Source organism: Sorex araneus, chromosome 2 (genome assembly GCF_027595985.1).
Source record: "Sorex araneus isolate mSorAra2 chromosome 2, mSorAra2.pri, whole genome shotgun sequence".
NCBI lineage: Eukaryota > Metazoa > Chordata > Mammalia > Eulipotyphla > Soricidae > Sorex > Sorex araneus.
In genome coordinates this window covers 366,437,540-366,454,837 of record NC_073303.1, presented here as the reverse complement: position 1 = coordinate 366,454,837, position 17,298 = coordinate 366,437,540, and the positions used below count along the sequence as shown (strand labels likewise).

The window sequence follows — 17,298 nt, the reverse complement described above, 5'->3', positions numbered from 1 at the left end:
TGGAAGAGGCTGTCACTCAGGGAGACGGTTTCCCATGGCGAGGAGGTGACAACCAGGACCAGTCCCCAGTCTAATACGATGCACGGCCCTCACACAGTCCCCACTCGCAAGGGCCACAGCAGAAATTCCCTTGTGGTAGTGCGGACCATGGTCAGCGTCCAGCCGCCACACCCTGTGTAGGCCTCTCCTTGTCAGCAGGGTCTTCCTCCTCCACCCGGGTCCATGTTCCCGCCCCGGACACACTTGCTCTGTCCCCAGCCCAGCTGCTTCAAGAAGTGAGGGTCAGGGGCTGGAGCGATAGCACAGCGGGTAGGGCATTTGCCTTGCATGCGGCCGACCCGGGTTCAAATCCCAGCATCCCATATGGTTCCCTGAGCACGGCCAGGGATAATTCCTGAGTGCAGAGCCAGGAGTAACCCCTGTGCATCACCAGGTGTGACCCAAAAAGCAAAAAAAAAAAAAAAAAAAAAAGAAGTGAGGGTCAGCCAGGAGCCCCCTTCATGATGACGAGTACCCGAGCAGGGGAGGGGCAGGGTTGGGGGTGCTGGCTCAGTGGTGAGGGCCCCCACCTCCTGCAGAGACCCTCCTCCCTCCGCAGGTCCCTCCGCTTACCCAGCAAAGACATCCTTGTCACCTCCTCTTCGGAGCAAGAGTCGGGGACACACACCCCCACGCTGTAGTCGGTGCCGTCCTGGAAGACAGAGCACGGCGGCCTTGAACCTCTTAAGCCAAGTCAGGCAGAGACCACCGTCAGGGTCTGGCGGGAGTGGGCAGGGCAGAGGGCCTGCAGGCGTCTGTGGACACAGAGACCCCTCACGGCCGGGCTCCGGGCTTCAGAGCATCTGTACTGACAGAAGGACTCGGTGACGCGTCGGGCTTCACCGAGGAGCTAATTCAAAAGGCAGCTGCATGCGGGGATAATCTGTCTCGTGGCATCTCTGTGCCACATCACAAGTCCTGAAGAGCCGGTGGACCCCTGTGACAGCCCCTCCTGAGGGAAGAATCACACCGGGGCCCAAGGAGGGCCGGAGAAAGACAATTACTGCAGACTGGTTCCAACAGCCAAACGCTGGGAACAGCCTGATTATTCGGTAATTGGCACGTGGAACAATTCTGAGATACTCCAGTCGTGTGAGAGCGAGTGAGGGTAAGCCGAGGTCTAAGTATTGAACTAAGTATTGTACTTATTGAGGTCTAATAAGGTGACTGCATTGAGCAGGATGGACATCGTTAGGAGATCCGAGTCTGTGCGTTGGGAATAAATAGATACTTAGATCGAGGGGGGAAAAGAGCCAGTGGCAACGGCTCAAAGGGCTGGTGGACTGATGGCAGGCCAGACTCCAGCTCCTTCCCGCGTGTCCCCTGAGCACCTCTGGGTGTCCCCTGGAGGTCTCCGAGCTGCGGAGTGGCCCAGCCAGACGCTGCCCTCGTGACCAACACCATGCCCGGGGGCCTCGCCTTGAGCCTCTGGCCTGGTTGACTAAGAATCACCAGAAGGATCTCCTGGGTCCCCTGAGCACTGTGGGGAGGGCATCTCAGACCCAGAACAGGCACTGATACTTCAGGAACCTGTTTTCTTGATTGTGTTTGGGGGTGTCAGAGGCGACTCCCGACTCTGGGCTCTGGGGTCCCTCCTAGCGATGCTGGGGGGCCGGCGTGGAGCCGGGACTCGGACCTGGGCCTCGGCACACAGAGCCTGCTCTCAGCCAGCCGCACTGTCTCTCTGGCCCCAAGAGTGGACACTTGGGGCTGGGGGTGTAAGGGGGCAGGGGGGTTGCACCTGCTCTCAGGCCTGGAGCCCAGGGTTGGATCCCCGAGTCACAGGGCCTGGATCCCAGTCACACTGCCGCTGTAGAGTCAGGACTCAGGGACGGCCAAGCACAGCCCCCGCCAGCACCTGTGCGACCCCCGACTCCGAACAGTAACAAAGAGAAGGAAAGGCTTTTGGGGGTCTTGACGCACCCGCAGTGCCCAGGGCTTGCTCCTGGCTCTGCACTCAGGAGTCATTCCTGGTGGGCTCGGGGGACCCTGGGGATGGTGGGGTGGAACCTGGGCCTGTCCCAAGCAAGGCAAATGCCCTACCCATCACTCCGGTCCCTTTTCTTTCTTTCTTTCTTTCTTTCTTTCTTTCTTTCTTTCTTTCTTTCTTTCTTTCTTTCTTTCTTTCTTTCTTTCTTTCTTTCTTTCTTTCTTTCTTTCTTTCTTTCTTAGGATAATACTTCTACAATTGTCCACAATGAGCAAGCCACCATTTCTTCACAGCACTGTCGCACTGCTGGAGCACTGTTGTCCCGCTGTTCATCGATTTGCTCGAGTGGGCACCAGTAACGTCTCCACTGTGAGACTTGTTGTCACTGTTTTTAGCATATCGAATACGCCATGGACAGCGTGCCAGGACCATTTCTTCATAGTGGGACATAATAGATCAGGGACTGATTTTATGAATGAATCAAGCCAGTAATTAGAATCTCTGCTCCAATGAAGCAAACACTGCATTATAAATTTTAAGAACATACACTCTTGGCTGGTTTTTCCCAAGCCTGTAACTTACCTGATGGTGTAGGTCTGACCCTTTGCTCTGACATAAAGCCGTTCATCTGCTCTGGAACTGAGATATGACTTTTGAAGGCTGACCTAACCCTCAGGGCGTTGTTACCATAACCTACAGCAGGACAGATGGAGGCCCGGGCGACCCCTGGCCTCAGTAGTTAACCATTACCTGCACATTTCATAGCATCAATTTTGGAACACTTGTTATTAAACACCCATTGTTATCAAACAGCCAATAATGCCATTTCCTGTTACTATTATGGGCATCCCATCCTGTTACTACTATGGGCATCCCATTTGAATTTAGAAGGCTCTTCCTAGCATCCCCCATTCTCACCCCTGAGTCAAAGAATCAACAAACGGGGAGCCGGAACAATAGCACAGCGATTAGGGCGTTTGCCTTGCACGCAGTCAACCTGGGTTTGATCCCCAGCATCTCATCTGGTCCCATGAGGGAGTAATTCCTGAGTGCAGACCGGGAGTAACTCCTGAGCATCAACAAGTGTGAGTCCTCCAAAATTTAAAATTTAATTTTCTTTTTTTAAAAAATAAAATCAATGAGCTCCAGAGGAATGACCCCTTTGTGATGTCATGAACGCTGAATGGGTTCATGGCCTGTCTGCCGGGACAACCTCAAATGTGCAGCCCAAAGCCGCCCTGCTCTGACAAAGGGTGAGGGCGAATGGAAGTGCCTTCTTTCCTCCCTCCCTCCCTCCCTCCCTCCCTTCCATCCTTCCTTCCTTCCTTCCTTCCTTCCTTCCTTCCTTCCTTCCTTCCTTCCTTCCTTCCTTCCTTCCTTCCTTCTTTCCTTCCTCCCTTCCTTCCTTCCTCCCTTCCTTCCTTCCTTCCTTGAAACTGGCTGAGTCAGGAGTTCAGGCTCTGGCCCCTTGGCTTGGGCCACACCCCAGGGACCTCCTTAAGGGCTGGGGATCAGAGGAAGCTTCAGCCTGGAGGAAGGACAGACAGCCCCCGGAGAGAGCACCGCCCTGACCCCTGACCCTGGAGGGGCTGAGCCTAGGAAGAGCAAAGGGGGCGGCCCACAAGCTCTGAGCCCCGCTAGTGAGGCTGCTGCCGGAGATTTGACCTTGGATTTCCTACAAAGGTCATGGCTGGGAGGGGGGAAACAGGGGGCCCACTTAGCTGGTGGGAGCTACCCTCAGAAGACGTGACCACTTCTGCCCACTGCTGAGTGCTTCAGTGTTTTGCAAGACATCCTTGTGGAGAAGGGTGCTGGGGGACCCTGTGCCGGCATGGAGGGAAGCCCCGGAGGCCCGGCGGGCAAGGTGGGCAGCCCAGCTCGGCCCTTCCCGCCACCTCCCTTCCGCAACTTGCCAGGACACCGAAAGAGCTGATGCGGGCCAAAGCGATAGTCCAGCGGGGAGGGCGTTTGCCTCGCACGCGGCTGACCCGAGTTCAATCCCCAGCATCCCATAGGGTCCCCCAAGCACCACCAGGAGGAATTCCTGAGTGCAGAGCCAGGAGTCACCCCTGGGCATCGCCGGGTGTGACTGAATAAAGCGAAATAAATTAATTAATTTAAAAATAAAGAGCTGATGCGTTCTGTAGAGTAGAGGGCAGCGAGCAGGTCCCCGCCGGTTCCTTCTCAGGCCCCACCGGACGCGCCCGCCCACCTGCTCACCTGCCGGACGCGCAGCTTGCAGTACTGCCCCCGGAAGTGGCCCCCGGGGGCGCGGGCAGAGAGGCATTCGCTGTAGGAGCCCAGCCGGTGGACGTTTCCGCTCAGAACGTTGCTCCCAAGCTTCCCCACGGAGTCGTACACTGCAGCGCAACACACAGGAGAAGGTGGGCCCCGTTAGGTTCCTGCGGCGTGTCCCGGGGGACCCCCGGGCCCTCGCGCTGCCTCTGGAACCCCTCCGACTTGAATGACCCAGATAACAAGACAGAGAGGGGATGCTTGTGGTGGTCCTGAGCCTGCACTGAGGGGCCCAGAGAGGCATGGGCCGGTCACAGGGACTGTGTCTCTGAAGAAGAGAATTGCAGGTCTTAGGAAAATAGAGGTCGGGGCTGGAGCAATAGCACAGCGGGGAGGGTGTTTGCCTTGCACGCGGTCAACGTGGGTTCGATTCCCAGCATCCCATATGGTCCCCTGAGCACCGCCAGCAGTAATTTCTGAGTGCAGAGCCAGGAGTAACCCCTGTGCATCGCCGGGTGTGACCCAAAAAGCGGGAAAAAAAAAAGAAAAATAGAGGTCGACCTCCATAGCTGCCACCTCGATGACCAGCCACCGGCCCTGCTCTTCCAACTCACCAGCTCAATTTCCAAGGCGATGCAAGCCAAGCGCTGCAATGGACACCCCAGTCTCCCCGCTGAAGACTCTGGGGCGCGCTCAGGAGAACCAAGCCCCAGTGGCCGCATCCAACCGCACTGGGGCCACCACGCCGCAGGCCTAACTCCACAGCTTCTCTGAGAGTATCTAAGACTCAGCCCAGCGCTACAGACCCTGCGGTTCTGGGAGCCTGTGTGTGAGCGCAGTACTGGGACTCCAGGAGGAGCACAGGGAAGAGAGTAACAGAACAGACAAGGGGGCCGGGGCACAGCGGGAGGGCATTTGTGCCTTGCACACGGCCAACCCAGGTTCTATCCCCTACACCCCATAGGGTTCCCTGAGCACTGCCGGGAGTAATTCCTGAGTGCAGAGCCAGGAGTCACCCCAGAGCATCGTTGGGCGTGACCCAAAAAAGAAAAAAAAAAAAAGGTAACAGAAGCCAACAAGCAAAAACGGTAACACAGAAGGCTCAACCAGCTCTGGCCAGCTTAGTGAACACTCATTTTCATGAACTTTGCTGAAGTATTTTTGATCATTTCTTTAGCCATTTGGTTGTAGCAAGCAACATAATGCAAGTTACCATGCGCCTGTGGAGGGGGAAGTCTTAGGGGGCGGTTGAGAAAACGGAGACGATGGTAGAGAGAAGGTCAGGAAGGTCACTCGGATGGGGAGATTGGTGCTGGAGGACCAAAGCCTGTAACACCTGTAGTATGGACAACTTTGTAACCCACAGTGTCTAAATAAGCTTTCTAGGGACTGGAGCGACAGCACAGCAGGTAGGCCGTTTGCCTTGCACGTGGTCAACCCGGGGTCAATTCCCAGCATCCCATATGGTCCCCCGAGCACTGCCAGGAGTGATTCCTGAGTGCATGAGCCAGGAGTGACCCCTTTGAATCACCGAGTGTGACCCCAAAAAATAAATAAATAAATCCCATTGCTCATCGGTTTGTTCGAGCGGGCACCAGTAACGTCTCCATTGTGAGACTTATTGTTACTGTTTTGGGCTCTGCCGAGAGGGCTCGATACTCTTGGTAGCTTGCCGGGCTCTCCGAGAGGGGTGGAGGAATCGAACTCGGGTTGGCTGTGTGAAAGGCGAAAGCCCAACTGCTGTGCTATCGCTCCAGCCCCAATTAATTAATTAATTAAGTAAGTAAGTAAGTAAATAAAATAAGCTTTCTAAAAAACAAAAGTCTGTGGGCCCCAGGGTATGGCTCAGTGATTATAGCCCATCCCTTTTTTTTTTTTTTTTTTTTTTTACTTTTTGGGTCACACCCAGCGATGCACAGGGGTTACTCCTGGCTCTGCACTCAGGAATTACTCTTGGCGGTGCTCGGGGGATCATATGGGATGCTGGGAATCGAACCGGGTCGGCCACGTGCAAGGCAAACGCCCTACCCGCTGTGCTATTGCTCCAGCCCCAGCCCATGTCTTATTTTGCTTGTTCACAATCCCTTGTAAGGGCTGGTGTGGAGAATGCCTTGGGTCTGGTCATTCCGTCTGCTATCCGGGTATTTGCTGAACTCCCTTTCCTCCTGTGCAGTTTTGCTTTTCCCTCCGAACTTCTTACAGCACTTTCATTCTCCCCGTGGGAAGCCAAGTTATCATCACGTTGGCAGAGTTGGCGGTTTTAACATTTTCTGAAGCAACCGCACCCCGCTGGGCGCCAGGGGCCAGGGACAGAGAGTGGGGTGGGAGGTGCCTGCGAGGGCTTGGCCGCGTCGGAGAGCTGTCGGAACGGAGGGTGTTATACAGACCTACTCGCGTGCTAAAATAACTACCACCACACACGCAGAAACTAACCTCCGGGGCTTTCCTTTTTTGGACGTTGTGCTATAATTACACGAGACAAAGGCACCGGGTAAAAACTCCCCAAGAGGCAGCAGAGACGTTAGGGCACTAGCCTGGCCTGCCGCCTACCAGGGAAACCACGCACGGACCCCCCCCAAGCACCCCCAGGGGTCACTAACGAGCAGAGAGCCGGGAAGAATCTCAAGTGTTGCTGGAGGTAGCCCCCAAATCAAAGTACAATTTTAAAATTTCCCTTAAAAGAGTGTTTTATTTATGGGGGGGAGGGGCTGGGGCAAACTCTAGATAGACCTGCGTTTTGGTCCCTGGCAGGTGCGGCCCCGCCTGGGTTTGGGGTTTGGCTGCATCCACGTGGAAGTGACTTCACAGAGCAAGCCGTGTCGAGTCACTGCCACGGAGGCAACTTCCGGCCACGGCACAAACGAGATTAACTCTGGCTCGTGAGGGAAGAGCGTGCAGAGCTCTTAACCCGAGCTGGGCTCCGAGCCAGGGGCCAGACAGAGCGTCGCCAGCGGGGCCCGACAGGCAGGCAGCAAGCAACCTGCTGTGGGCGGTGCTCCCAGCATTTCCCAGCGGTCCTCCCGTGAAGCCGGGCTCTCATCCTCAGGGCTCACGCTGCACACCCGAGCAGGGTCCCCAGCGCCGGTCAGGACGCGCCCTGCCTCCACGGGCCCAGGTCCCACACCCACCTCTTGGTGTCGGGAAGGCACCAGGCCCGCACTTGTCCATCTGTCTGGAATGTTCCTCCTTAGTCGGCCAATGAAATGCTGACTCAGCCTCCACGTCTACACTGCGGGCTGGGTTCCCCCAAAACAACTCCTCCTCCGTAGTGTCTGGCACTGAAGACTGAGCATTGTTCACTGGTCTGTCCCCTGGGCCCGAGGGGTTGTGTCCCCACTCATGTCGGGCTCAGAGAAGCCCCATACATGTTTACCCGGTTCAAATAAACTGGGAAAACATAAAGTCCAAATTCAGTTCCAGACTGCATTTTGAGGCTGTCCCTGCATGAGGACAAACAAGGATTTTAAAAACTAGGTGCATTCTGGGGGTGGGGTAGGACAGTGGGTGAGGTACTTGCCCAGCACAGGGCTGACCCCGGTTCAGTTCAACCCCCAGCATTGCCAGGTGTGGCCCCAAAACGAACAACAAAACTAGTCGCCTTTTTTTTTTTCCAGAGTCAGGAATCCAACCCAGGGCTCACCACACAGAGCAAGGGAGCATTCTATCACTGAGCTGCATTCCCAGTATCCGACACATTTATTTTATTTTATTTTTATTATTATTTTTTCTTTTTTTGGGTCACACCCGGCGATGCACAGGGGTCACTCCTGGCTCATGCACTCAGGAATCACCCCTGGCGGTGCTCAGGGGACCATATGGGATGCTGGGATTCGAACCCGGGTTGGCCGTGTGCAAGGCAAACGCCCTACCCGCTGTGCTATCGCTCCAGCCCCTATTTTATTTTATTTTATTTTATTTTATTATTGAATCACCGTGAGATATAGTTACAAGCTTTCATGTTTGGGTTACAATCTCACAATGATGAAACACCCATCCCTCCAGCAGTGCACATTCCCCACCACCAATATCCCCGGTATACCCCCCCTTTCCGACCCTCCCCCTGCCTCCGTGGCAGACAATATTCCCCATACTCTCTCTACTTTTGGGCTTTATGGTTTGCAATGCTGATACTGAGAGGTTATCATGCTTGCTCCTTTATCTATTTTCAGCACACATCTCCCATCCCGACTGATTCCTCCAGCCATCATTTTCTTAGTGATCCCTTCTCCATTCCAGCTGCCTTCTCCCCCCACCCCGCCATGCATTGATTTTAAATAGACTGAATTATTTCTAAATTCTCGTCTTTATCAGCAACTGGGAATTTCAAGTTCTTGAACTTGATGTGGTAGGAAGTGGAATGGTTAGAGTTAAAGGTGTCAATATCGGCCTTGGGGCCAGAGAGAGAGATGGCTCAGCAGGCTGTATACGAGCTCTCATGTAGGGGGCCTGGGTTCCCTCCCCAGAATCACATAATAGCCCCTGAGCACTTCTAGGAGTACCCCAAGCACAGAGCTGGGAAAAGCCCCATATCACTAGGTGTGCCCCCACTTAAAAGATAAGGAGTCTATTCTCACCCTTAGACAAAACCCAGGAGAAAAATGAGCACTACTTTCAAGATTGATTAGCATTCTAGAAGTTTCTACAGCTTTCAGCTTCATGTTGTAAGTATACCCACATTTTAGAACATAAGATGAGAGGCTGGAGAGATAGCACAGAGGTTAAGGTGCAAGTCTGGCATGAAGGCAATCCTGGTTCCACCCCCATAACCCCCATATGGTCCCCCAAGCATTGCCAGGAGTAATCCCTGAGCACTGCCAAGTGTGGTCAGAAAAAGAAAAAAACTCAGAAAGACATTTTTTTTAATTTAAGATGATTCCGGCAGTTAAAAAAAGAAAAAAGGAAAAAATAGATGATTCAGGCAGGGATGTACGTCAGTGGGAGAGACTTTTCTTGCCTGTGGGAAACCCTGGGTTTGCTCCCCAACTTAAATAAGCATAACCTTGTTATTAAATGCAAGATGTTTGACTGGGCCTTATTTTCCTGCACTCCATCTCAGAAATTCATCACCTCTGCATTCGAATATCCACAAGACATCATCACCATGAGAGAAAGCAGCTTTGATTAAAGGATTAAAGTCCAGTTTCTGTCCCAAGCTGTGTTCTACATTGCATGCTGGCTGGATGCATGCTTCCCTGGCCGGGGACGTCTGTGTGTGATGCAAATGTTCACATCACACTTGCTTCCTTTCTGATGATGAACTCGAAAGGACAAACTGCTTTATTCAGACTCATGCCCCGGGCACTGTCCTCGTCAAACCACAACGGGATTGTCAGAGAGGGAACAAGAGAATGAACTCAGGGTTCACGTCCACCTGCTACTTCCAATCATATAACCATCATTCCAAGTTTTAATTTCCAAAATTAAAAACAGCTCATTCCAACTCAGCTGGATTAGCTGGCAGGGAAATTTGCTTCCTCACACGGTGGTGATGCTATGTGACTGTTAGAATGCAGATATGACTCATCTCTAGGTTTCAACAGAGGCACAAAAGAACTTTGGCCCATTTGCAACACGGATGTTCAGGGGCCAAAGAGATAGCACAGTGGGTAAGGCACTTGCCTTGCACACAGCCAACCTAGGTTCGATCCCTGACATCCCATCTTATATAAGCACTGCCAGGAGTGATTCTGAGTGCAGAGCCAGGAGTAACCCCTGAGCATCGCTGGGTGTGTTCCCCCAAAAACCAAACAAAAATAAAGATAAATAAAAATGGATGCTCTTATAACATGAAACCACAGATCACAGAAGTTTCTAGAATGCTAAGATAGAAATGAATCTTAAAAGGAACACTCAGTTCAGCAACTAACCCTTCTCAAGCATATGCCATGTCATGGTATTACACTGGAGACGTGGAAATACAGAGCTGAATTGTCCTGTATTATTTTGTAGTTGGTGGGACCAAAATTCAAACCATCTGCTGCTAGAGATCTGATGGTATTTAGCCCCTCAAGGCATCAAGGCATGGAGTGGGGTTTGGGGGACTGTTTTTAGCTCTGTGTTTAGGAGTTACCCCAGGAGGTACTTGGGAGAACCATTTGAGTTTGGGGATCAAACCAGGATGGCAGCAGGTGAGGCAAAGATCTCAACTCCTGCACTATCTCTAGCTATTAGTTTCTGGAACCACCTTGGCAACCACCTCCCAGTGGGCCCCACTCCACCTCCCACTATTCCCATGTCAAAGACCAGTGCTGACCAATGGTTGAACCCCCCCACCCCCCGCCCCCACCCCCCCACAGGCACACACACACACACACACACACTCTCTCTGTCTCTCTGTCTCTCTGTCTCTGTCTCTCTCTCTCTCTCTCTCTCTCTCTCTCTCTCTCTCTCTCTCTCTCACACACACACACACACACACACACACACACACACACACAGAGTTCACTTATGTGACCGTATTTATCTCCCCTGATTGCTAAAAAACAATGACCACAAATCCAGGGGTTTAAACAACAGAAACATATTCAGCACGGTTCGGGAAGCTGGAAATCCAAGTCAGCATCACAGGGATGAACCAAGTACCCAGGGTAACGGCTCCTTTTGGAGATCCTAGGGAAACATTCCAGCCATGGTAACGACGGCACCCCTTGACTCTGCCTCTGCCCTCATGCTCCCTTCCCTTTGAATGCATCAGTCCCACCCCGCACCCCAGCCTAAGGACGCAGGTGATTGCCCACCTGGAGAATCCCCAGCCTAAGGACGCAGGTGATCGCCCACCTGGAGAATCCCCAGCCTAAGGACGCAGGTGATCGCCCACCTGGAGAATCCCCCAGTGGTGCTAGACTTCACCTTAGCCATAGCTGTAAAGATTATTTTCCTGGAATGCGCTGAAAAATAATACATTGGATACAGGAAACCCAGGTTTGACCTCTGGCATCTCACACACACACACACACACACACACACACACACACACACGGTCCCTTTAGTACTGCCAGGACTGACACCTACTTTCGGCATAGCCCAAACCGCTCGCCCATCTTTTTTTTTCTTTTTTGTTTTTCTGCCATGCAAGGACCAATCTCAGCTACTGAAATCAGCGTAGATCTTCGTGGGAGGAGCCCGGGGCACGCTCCAGCTCACTACAGCAAGGGTAACTGACATCTGAAGACCCAGGGACTTTGAAGCAGTCCGTCAGATCATCTCTTTTCCCTCATGAGATTTTTCTGGGTGCCCAGTAGGGGCATGGAGCGTGAGCCCCGGCATGTGTAAGCCATTTCTAGTTGCACCCCAATAGAGCTCCCCAAACCAGTGGGCGCAAGAGCCCCCAATCCTCTAAATAACAGCTGCAAAGGGAAGGAGGGGTGCGGAACTGAGGCATCGGAGCTATCGGAGCAGATGGGGACCCAAGATGGGACACAACCCAGGCACGGGGAAGGCTGGCGGGAAGAGAGAAAGGAGCCTCGTTCCCGAGTTCTGCTGCGTGCTGACCCCCGTACTGTGGCCTTCGCCCTGGGGGTCCCACGTGAGTGTCTCCATCAGCCTTGCTCAGCCCGTCTCTGCTCGAGGCGTGACCACGCCCAGGCCTTTGGCCAGAAACTTCTCCTCCCAAGGAGCACCCGCACTCTGCTCTTCCCCTTATTCCTCACCTGTGCCCGGATGCCCTGCTTAGAGCCATCTGTGGGCGTCAGGGAAGATTCAGCACAGTGTAGTGCACAGGGCAAGGCGTGCCCAGGACAGCGGGGGGGTATTCTGCCTGGGGCTGACCTGAATTTGATCCCGGCACCCCATATGGGGTCCCCGGAGTGATCCCTGAATGCAGAGCCAGGAGTAAGCCCTGAGCACCCCTGTGTGTGACTGCCACACAAAATAGGATCACACACACACATCATCATCATCATCATCATCATCATCATCATCATCATCATCATCATCATCACCATCATCCCTGTGCGTTCTGGATGAGAGCCAGAGCTCCAAAATGTCACTAGGCAGCAGTGACTGGATCTGCAAGGCGTTAGGAAGAAGGCAAGAGACACCTACCTGAGCTCACCCCCAGTCTGGAAACTGTACCGTGAAGGCCCAGGAGTTAGTACAGCCCTCAGAGTGCATGCCCGGCACGGGCTGGACCTGGGTTCAATTCCTGGCACCACCTGGTCCCTCAAACACCAGCGGGTGTGGCCCTGCCTGGGGTCCCCACACACATACAGACCCCCCACCCTGTATCCCTGAAACCGAAGGGCCCACACAGCACCACAGCCTCTGGTCCTTGTATAAAAATGCCAGCAAGCTTGGCAGAGGGTGGCCAGTGGGGTTCCTGCACATCCCAAGCACCTCTGGGGCCCCCCAAATAACCGACAGCTTCAGGGGAGGGGTCTAAGTATAAGTTAAGGCGCTTTCCTTGCATGGGGCTTGATCCCCGGCACTCCGTGGCTCCTAGAGCATCGCTAGGAGCATCACCGGGCGACTTGGCCCACCCCTTGCTGAAGACTGCTGGGTTCCCAGCTGCCTCCCCACCAAAGCCGCGCCAGACCCCCACCCTCCCAGGGCAAATTCTGGGGGTGCCTTGGTGCTCCATCAGCAAATCAGCACCTTCATTCTCATGCACACACCGCCCTGGTTCCCCACCCCCCCAGGTCAGGACACTAGCTCGGCCTCCTTCCTTTCTGCTGCTCATGCTGTGTGTTTGCCACGTTGAGGGGTGGAAGGTGGAAGGTGCGGGCGTGGGAACGGTCACCCGGGTGCAAAGCCCGTCTCTCCTGTGTGGCTGGGCCGAGACTCCTGGCATCTGTGTCTGGGCCTCCGTGTGACCTGTCCCGAGGGTTGTTGTGGGCGCACCTGCCAGGGGCTGTCAGAACTCTGACTGAGCCATCGTCTCTGCGGGACAGGGGGCCCCGTGCCCAGAGACAAACACTCTGCAAATATTGACTCTCACTGTTTGCCCAGCCCCAGGACTGTCTGGGAAAACAAGGTCGGAACCAGCATTGAGCTCAGCTGTCTCGGGCAGGGTCTGAGCAGCCGCCTCCAGGGTGAGCCGGTCCATCCAGACGGAACCCAGAGGCCCTCGGGACAAACAGATGGGACGCCGGCTCCCTTGTTAATCACATCTCGCCCATCTCCATAAATCACCCTTTGCCCTCTTGGACCCTTCATCTTGGAATCATTTCTATTTTCATTTCGGTTTGGGTCCACTCTGGGCCCAAATGCTCAGGGCTTACTCCCGGCTCTGTGCTTGGGAGTCACTCCTGGCAGTGTTGGGGGGTCCATATGTATTGCCAGGGATAGAACCAGAGTGAGCCGTGCAAGGCAAGCAAGGGACTTAACCCCCCTGCACTATCTCTAGGGCCCCTGTTCTTTTTTTTTGTTTTTGTCTTGCTTTGTGGGTCACACCCAGTGATGCACAGGGGTTACTCCTGGCTCATGCACTCAGGAATGACTCCTGGCAGTGCTCCGGGGACCATATGGGATGCTGGGAATCAAGCCCGGGTCGACGGCATGCAAGGCAAATGCCCTCCCACTGTACTCAATGCTCCAGCCCCCCATTTTTTTTTTTTGGTTTTTGGGTCACACCCGGCGATGCACAGGGGTTATTCCTGGCTCTTCACTCAGGAATTACCCCTGGCGGTGCTCAGGGGACCATATGGGATGCTGGGATTAGAACTGGGGTTGGCCGCATGCAAGGCAAACGCCCTACTGGCTGTGCTATCACTCCAGCCCCATCCAGCCCCCCATTTTTTTAAACTAAAGGGGGCGGTGGACAAATCAGCTTTCCCAGGTTCAGGAATGTCCCTGGGGAATGAATGGGCACAGAAATCAATAATGAGGCTGTGACCCATGATGACAATGACCGACTCATCCTCAGGAACCCGAGCTGGTGGTTGATTGGGCCGTGGGTACTGTGGCCTGGGTTCCTTCACTTGGCTCCCTGTGACTATCACCCAGCGTTGTAGCAAAGCATAACCCCTGACCCCGTGCAGGGGTGCAAGGAAGCCCCCGGGTTCACCGGCGTTATTTCTCCCCAGGTTACTGCCATTGGCACTCCTCGCAGGTGACGAGATAGAGCTTGCCTTGCATGCTCCTGACGCAGCTTTGATCCCCAGCCCCACGTGTGATCCCCGAGAGCACGGCCAGGAGTGATCCCAGAGCACCACAGGTGACCTCAACAAATAACGCAGCCAAGAATGACCTGCTGCTTCCCAGCAGGCCGCTTTGAGCTGCCCGGGGAGATCCAACTTTCGTTGATCTTTATGGCACACGCAGCGCTACACGAGTTTGCTGAGACAAAATAAATTAGTCATGTGTGTGAAATGGGAAACGTTCAGTTCTTTTTCTCTGGCTTTGGAAACGCCGGAAAAGGTCTGGCCTTTTTTTTTTTTTTCTGGTGGGTGGGTTTTGATCAGTGTCCGCAGGGAATCACTCTCCTTGGAGAGGCGACGCCACTGGAAACAAATCGGACTTTCTGCATCTTCCTGGCAGGAAGCTCTGTGTCCCTCCAGCCATGAGGATGACTTTTGGAGACTAACAAAAAAGGAGCTTACTGGCACCGGGAGTGTATCCATAGCACTTCCAACGAGATCTGGCACCAGCTAATTTCCTTCTAGCCTGAGCTAGGCCTGTGCGCAGCGTCCTTAGAACTTGCTACCAAACTTATCAGGAGGGCAGGGAGGCGGCTCAGAACATGGGCTCATGCCTGGCTCGTGCCAGGACCCGGGATTGATCCCTGGCACCGTATGTCCCTCCCAGTGCCAGCAGGTGTAACCCTGTGTCCCCGAGCGGTGCTGGGCCTGAGCACCAGATCATTCCACCTGGTTTGCAGAGTGAGTCTCAGGAAGCAGCCCTGGGTCCTCACGCCCTGCTCAGAGGACCCCCAAATAGCCACCAAAAGAACCCCAACTACAGATGAGGTTTGTTTCCCAAGTCATGAAGCCACTTATCTAAAGCTGACTACAGGTCTAGAGAAAGACATCAGCCAAATGTCCTATGTACCAGTGCCCTCCTGTCGCCCGACTCAACACTAGCAAATGACATCACGTGACTATGGAGCGTCTCGTTAAGCCAAAATGCCTCTGCTCGGATGAACACGGCTTCCCCTCGGGCCTGAGGCAGGAAATCTTCTCCTCCCTTTGCAACGTAGGGGCCAACCTGCAAATCGAGTCTCCTTGCAACCCTCTCCTCACTTTGGTTCTTTGTTTGGGGTTTTTTTTTTTTTTGGTTTTTTTGTTTTTTTTTTTCTTTTTGGTGATGCACAGGGGTTAACTCCTGGCTCTGCACTCAGGAATAACTCCTGGCGGTGCTTGGTGGGACCATGTGGAATGCTGGGAATCAAACCGGGGTTGGCCGCATGCAAGGCAAATGCCCTACCCGCCGTGCTATCTCTCCAGCCCCAACCACTTACTTCTGAGCGCGTAGTCTTTGGGTGCCGCTGAGTTCAGGTCAGAAAGGAATTCATCCGTGTCTTGCAGGCACTTGCGGGAAATGTTCCTTGCAGGGAAGACACGAGGGAGCTGGAACTGAAAAACAAGGAGGCAGAGCAGGAAAGCCGCGGCCATGGCCACCCAGCGCCTCACCGGCAGCTAGGACTCTCCTGGACATGAAGGGCTTTATAGCCTCGCGCCTCTCATCCATGACAGGTTGGCGGGAAGGTGGTGCCGCTCGCGCCTTCGCCGGAGCTGCTTCCCTGGGCCACCTGCAACGCGGAAGGAGGAACAAACCGTGGAAACTGATTCCCGTGCAGCTCGTCTTTGTGGAGGGGCGTTGCTGAGCGTGCGGCCCGCCGAGCACCTGGCTTCCTTTCGTTCCGGGGATTATCACCCGCAGCCTGGCTCCCCGGGACCGTGACCTTGGGCTAGCTCAGGGCGGGGAAGACAGAGTGAGGATGCTAAGTGGCAACCCTTGGCTTTTGCCCAGGAAGGATTATGAATCCAAGTTCTCTAACATCTGGACCAGCGAGAAGCCAAAAGGGGCACATCTGCGTACTTGAGGCCTCCTCCACGGTGCCGGCCAGGCTTGGAAAGCGACAGCAGGGTGGCGGGGAGGGATGGGTGAGCCCAGCGCCAGCGCTGGGGTTGCCGAGGGACCAACCCACAGGAGGACGGGAGAGGAGACCTCATCTCCGGTCTGGAGGAGTCCCATTCACCCCGTCCCTAAGAGAGGACAGGAAGAGCTGCGCTGGGGAGCTGTTCCTGGTGGGTGGGCCTTCCCTGCAGCTCAGCCCAGCCCGGGCTTGATAAACTTCTCCCCTTGATCACAGAGCCAGGAGTAAAGCCTGGGCACAGCTGGGTGGGATCCAAAATGAAAAAATTAATATTTATAAATAAAAGAAGTGAGCCCCCGTGGGGAAACTGAGGCAGCAGTGCTACCTGCTGAGGCGTCAGCAAGGGCCTAGCAGGCAGACCAAGCGCCGCGGAGTCGCGGGGTGTAGAGAAACAGCAGCGGGGGCTGGAGAGGTAGTTCAGCGGGGAGGGCATCTGCCTTGCATGTGATGACTTGGGTTCGATCCCTGGCAATCCATATGGTCCCCTGAGCACTGCCGGGAGTAATTCCTGAATGCAGAGCCAGGAGTAACCCCTGTGCATCACTGGGTGGGACCCAAAAAGAAAAAAAAGAAAAAGCAGGAGCAGGTGTTGGGCTCGCTGTGAGGTGACCAGGGCAAGCAGGGCTGTATCCTCACCTCATCCTCACTGCGACTTCGGCACAAGTGTCATTGGAAAGACAGCTACACCCCCCGGCAATGCTCAGGAGCCCCCACCCCAAATCATCCCAATGGAATAAAGAGTGAGCTCCCAAGTGGTTTGCATGGAACCTCACTCAGAGAGAAGCTAGTGTGAGCTTCGGCCTGTCCACACTGGTGTCACCTCCATGTCGCTGGACCCCTTCTAGGGCGTCCACCCATCACTTCCTCCCGAGGCTTGGCCCTTCCCTGCCCTGTAAGGGCAAGGCCCAAGGTAGGGCTGGAGGCTCTCTGCTCCTGGCATCCCAGTAGAGCCCCAGAGGAACCGGCTTACACCCGCCTGCTGTTCGGGGACCCTGGACTCCGAGTCAGAAGAGAAGCAGCACTTCGGCCAACTGTAGGGGGTCAGTGCATGCGGTCAGGG

The 17,298-nt window shown here is 54.5% G+C and overlaps 1 protein-coding gene across 1 annotated transcript in view; it reads right to left on the bottom strand.

The window, feature by feature from the left end:
- LOC101548454 (O-acyltransferase like protein-like) overlaps window positions 1-17,064 on the bottom strand; it is a 47,566-nt gene extending 30,502 nt beyond the window's left edge. Inside the window, exons 1-4 of the mRNA XM_055124860.1 lie at window positions 17,059-17,064; window positions 15,600-15,714; window positions 4,190-4,329; window positions 613-691 (exon numbers count right to left, since the gene is read on the bottom strand). Of these exons, the coding sequence (XP_054980835.1) occupies window positions 613-691; window positions 4,190-4,329; window positions 15,600-15,714; window positions 17,059-17,064 (340 nt within the window). The remainder of the gene's footprint in view (window positions 1-612; window positions 692-4,189; window positions 4,330-15,599; window positions 15,715-17,058) is intronic.
- Window positions 17,065-17,298: the final 234 nt, after the last annotated feature.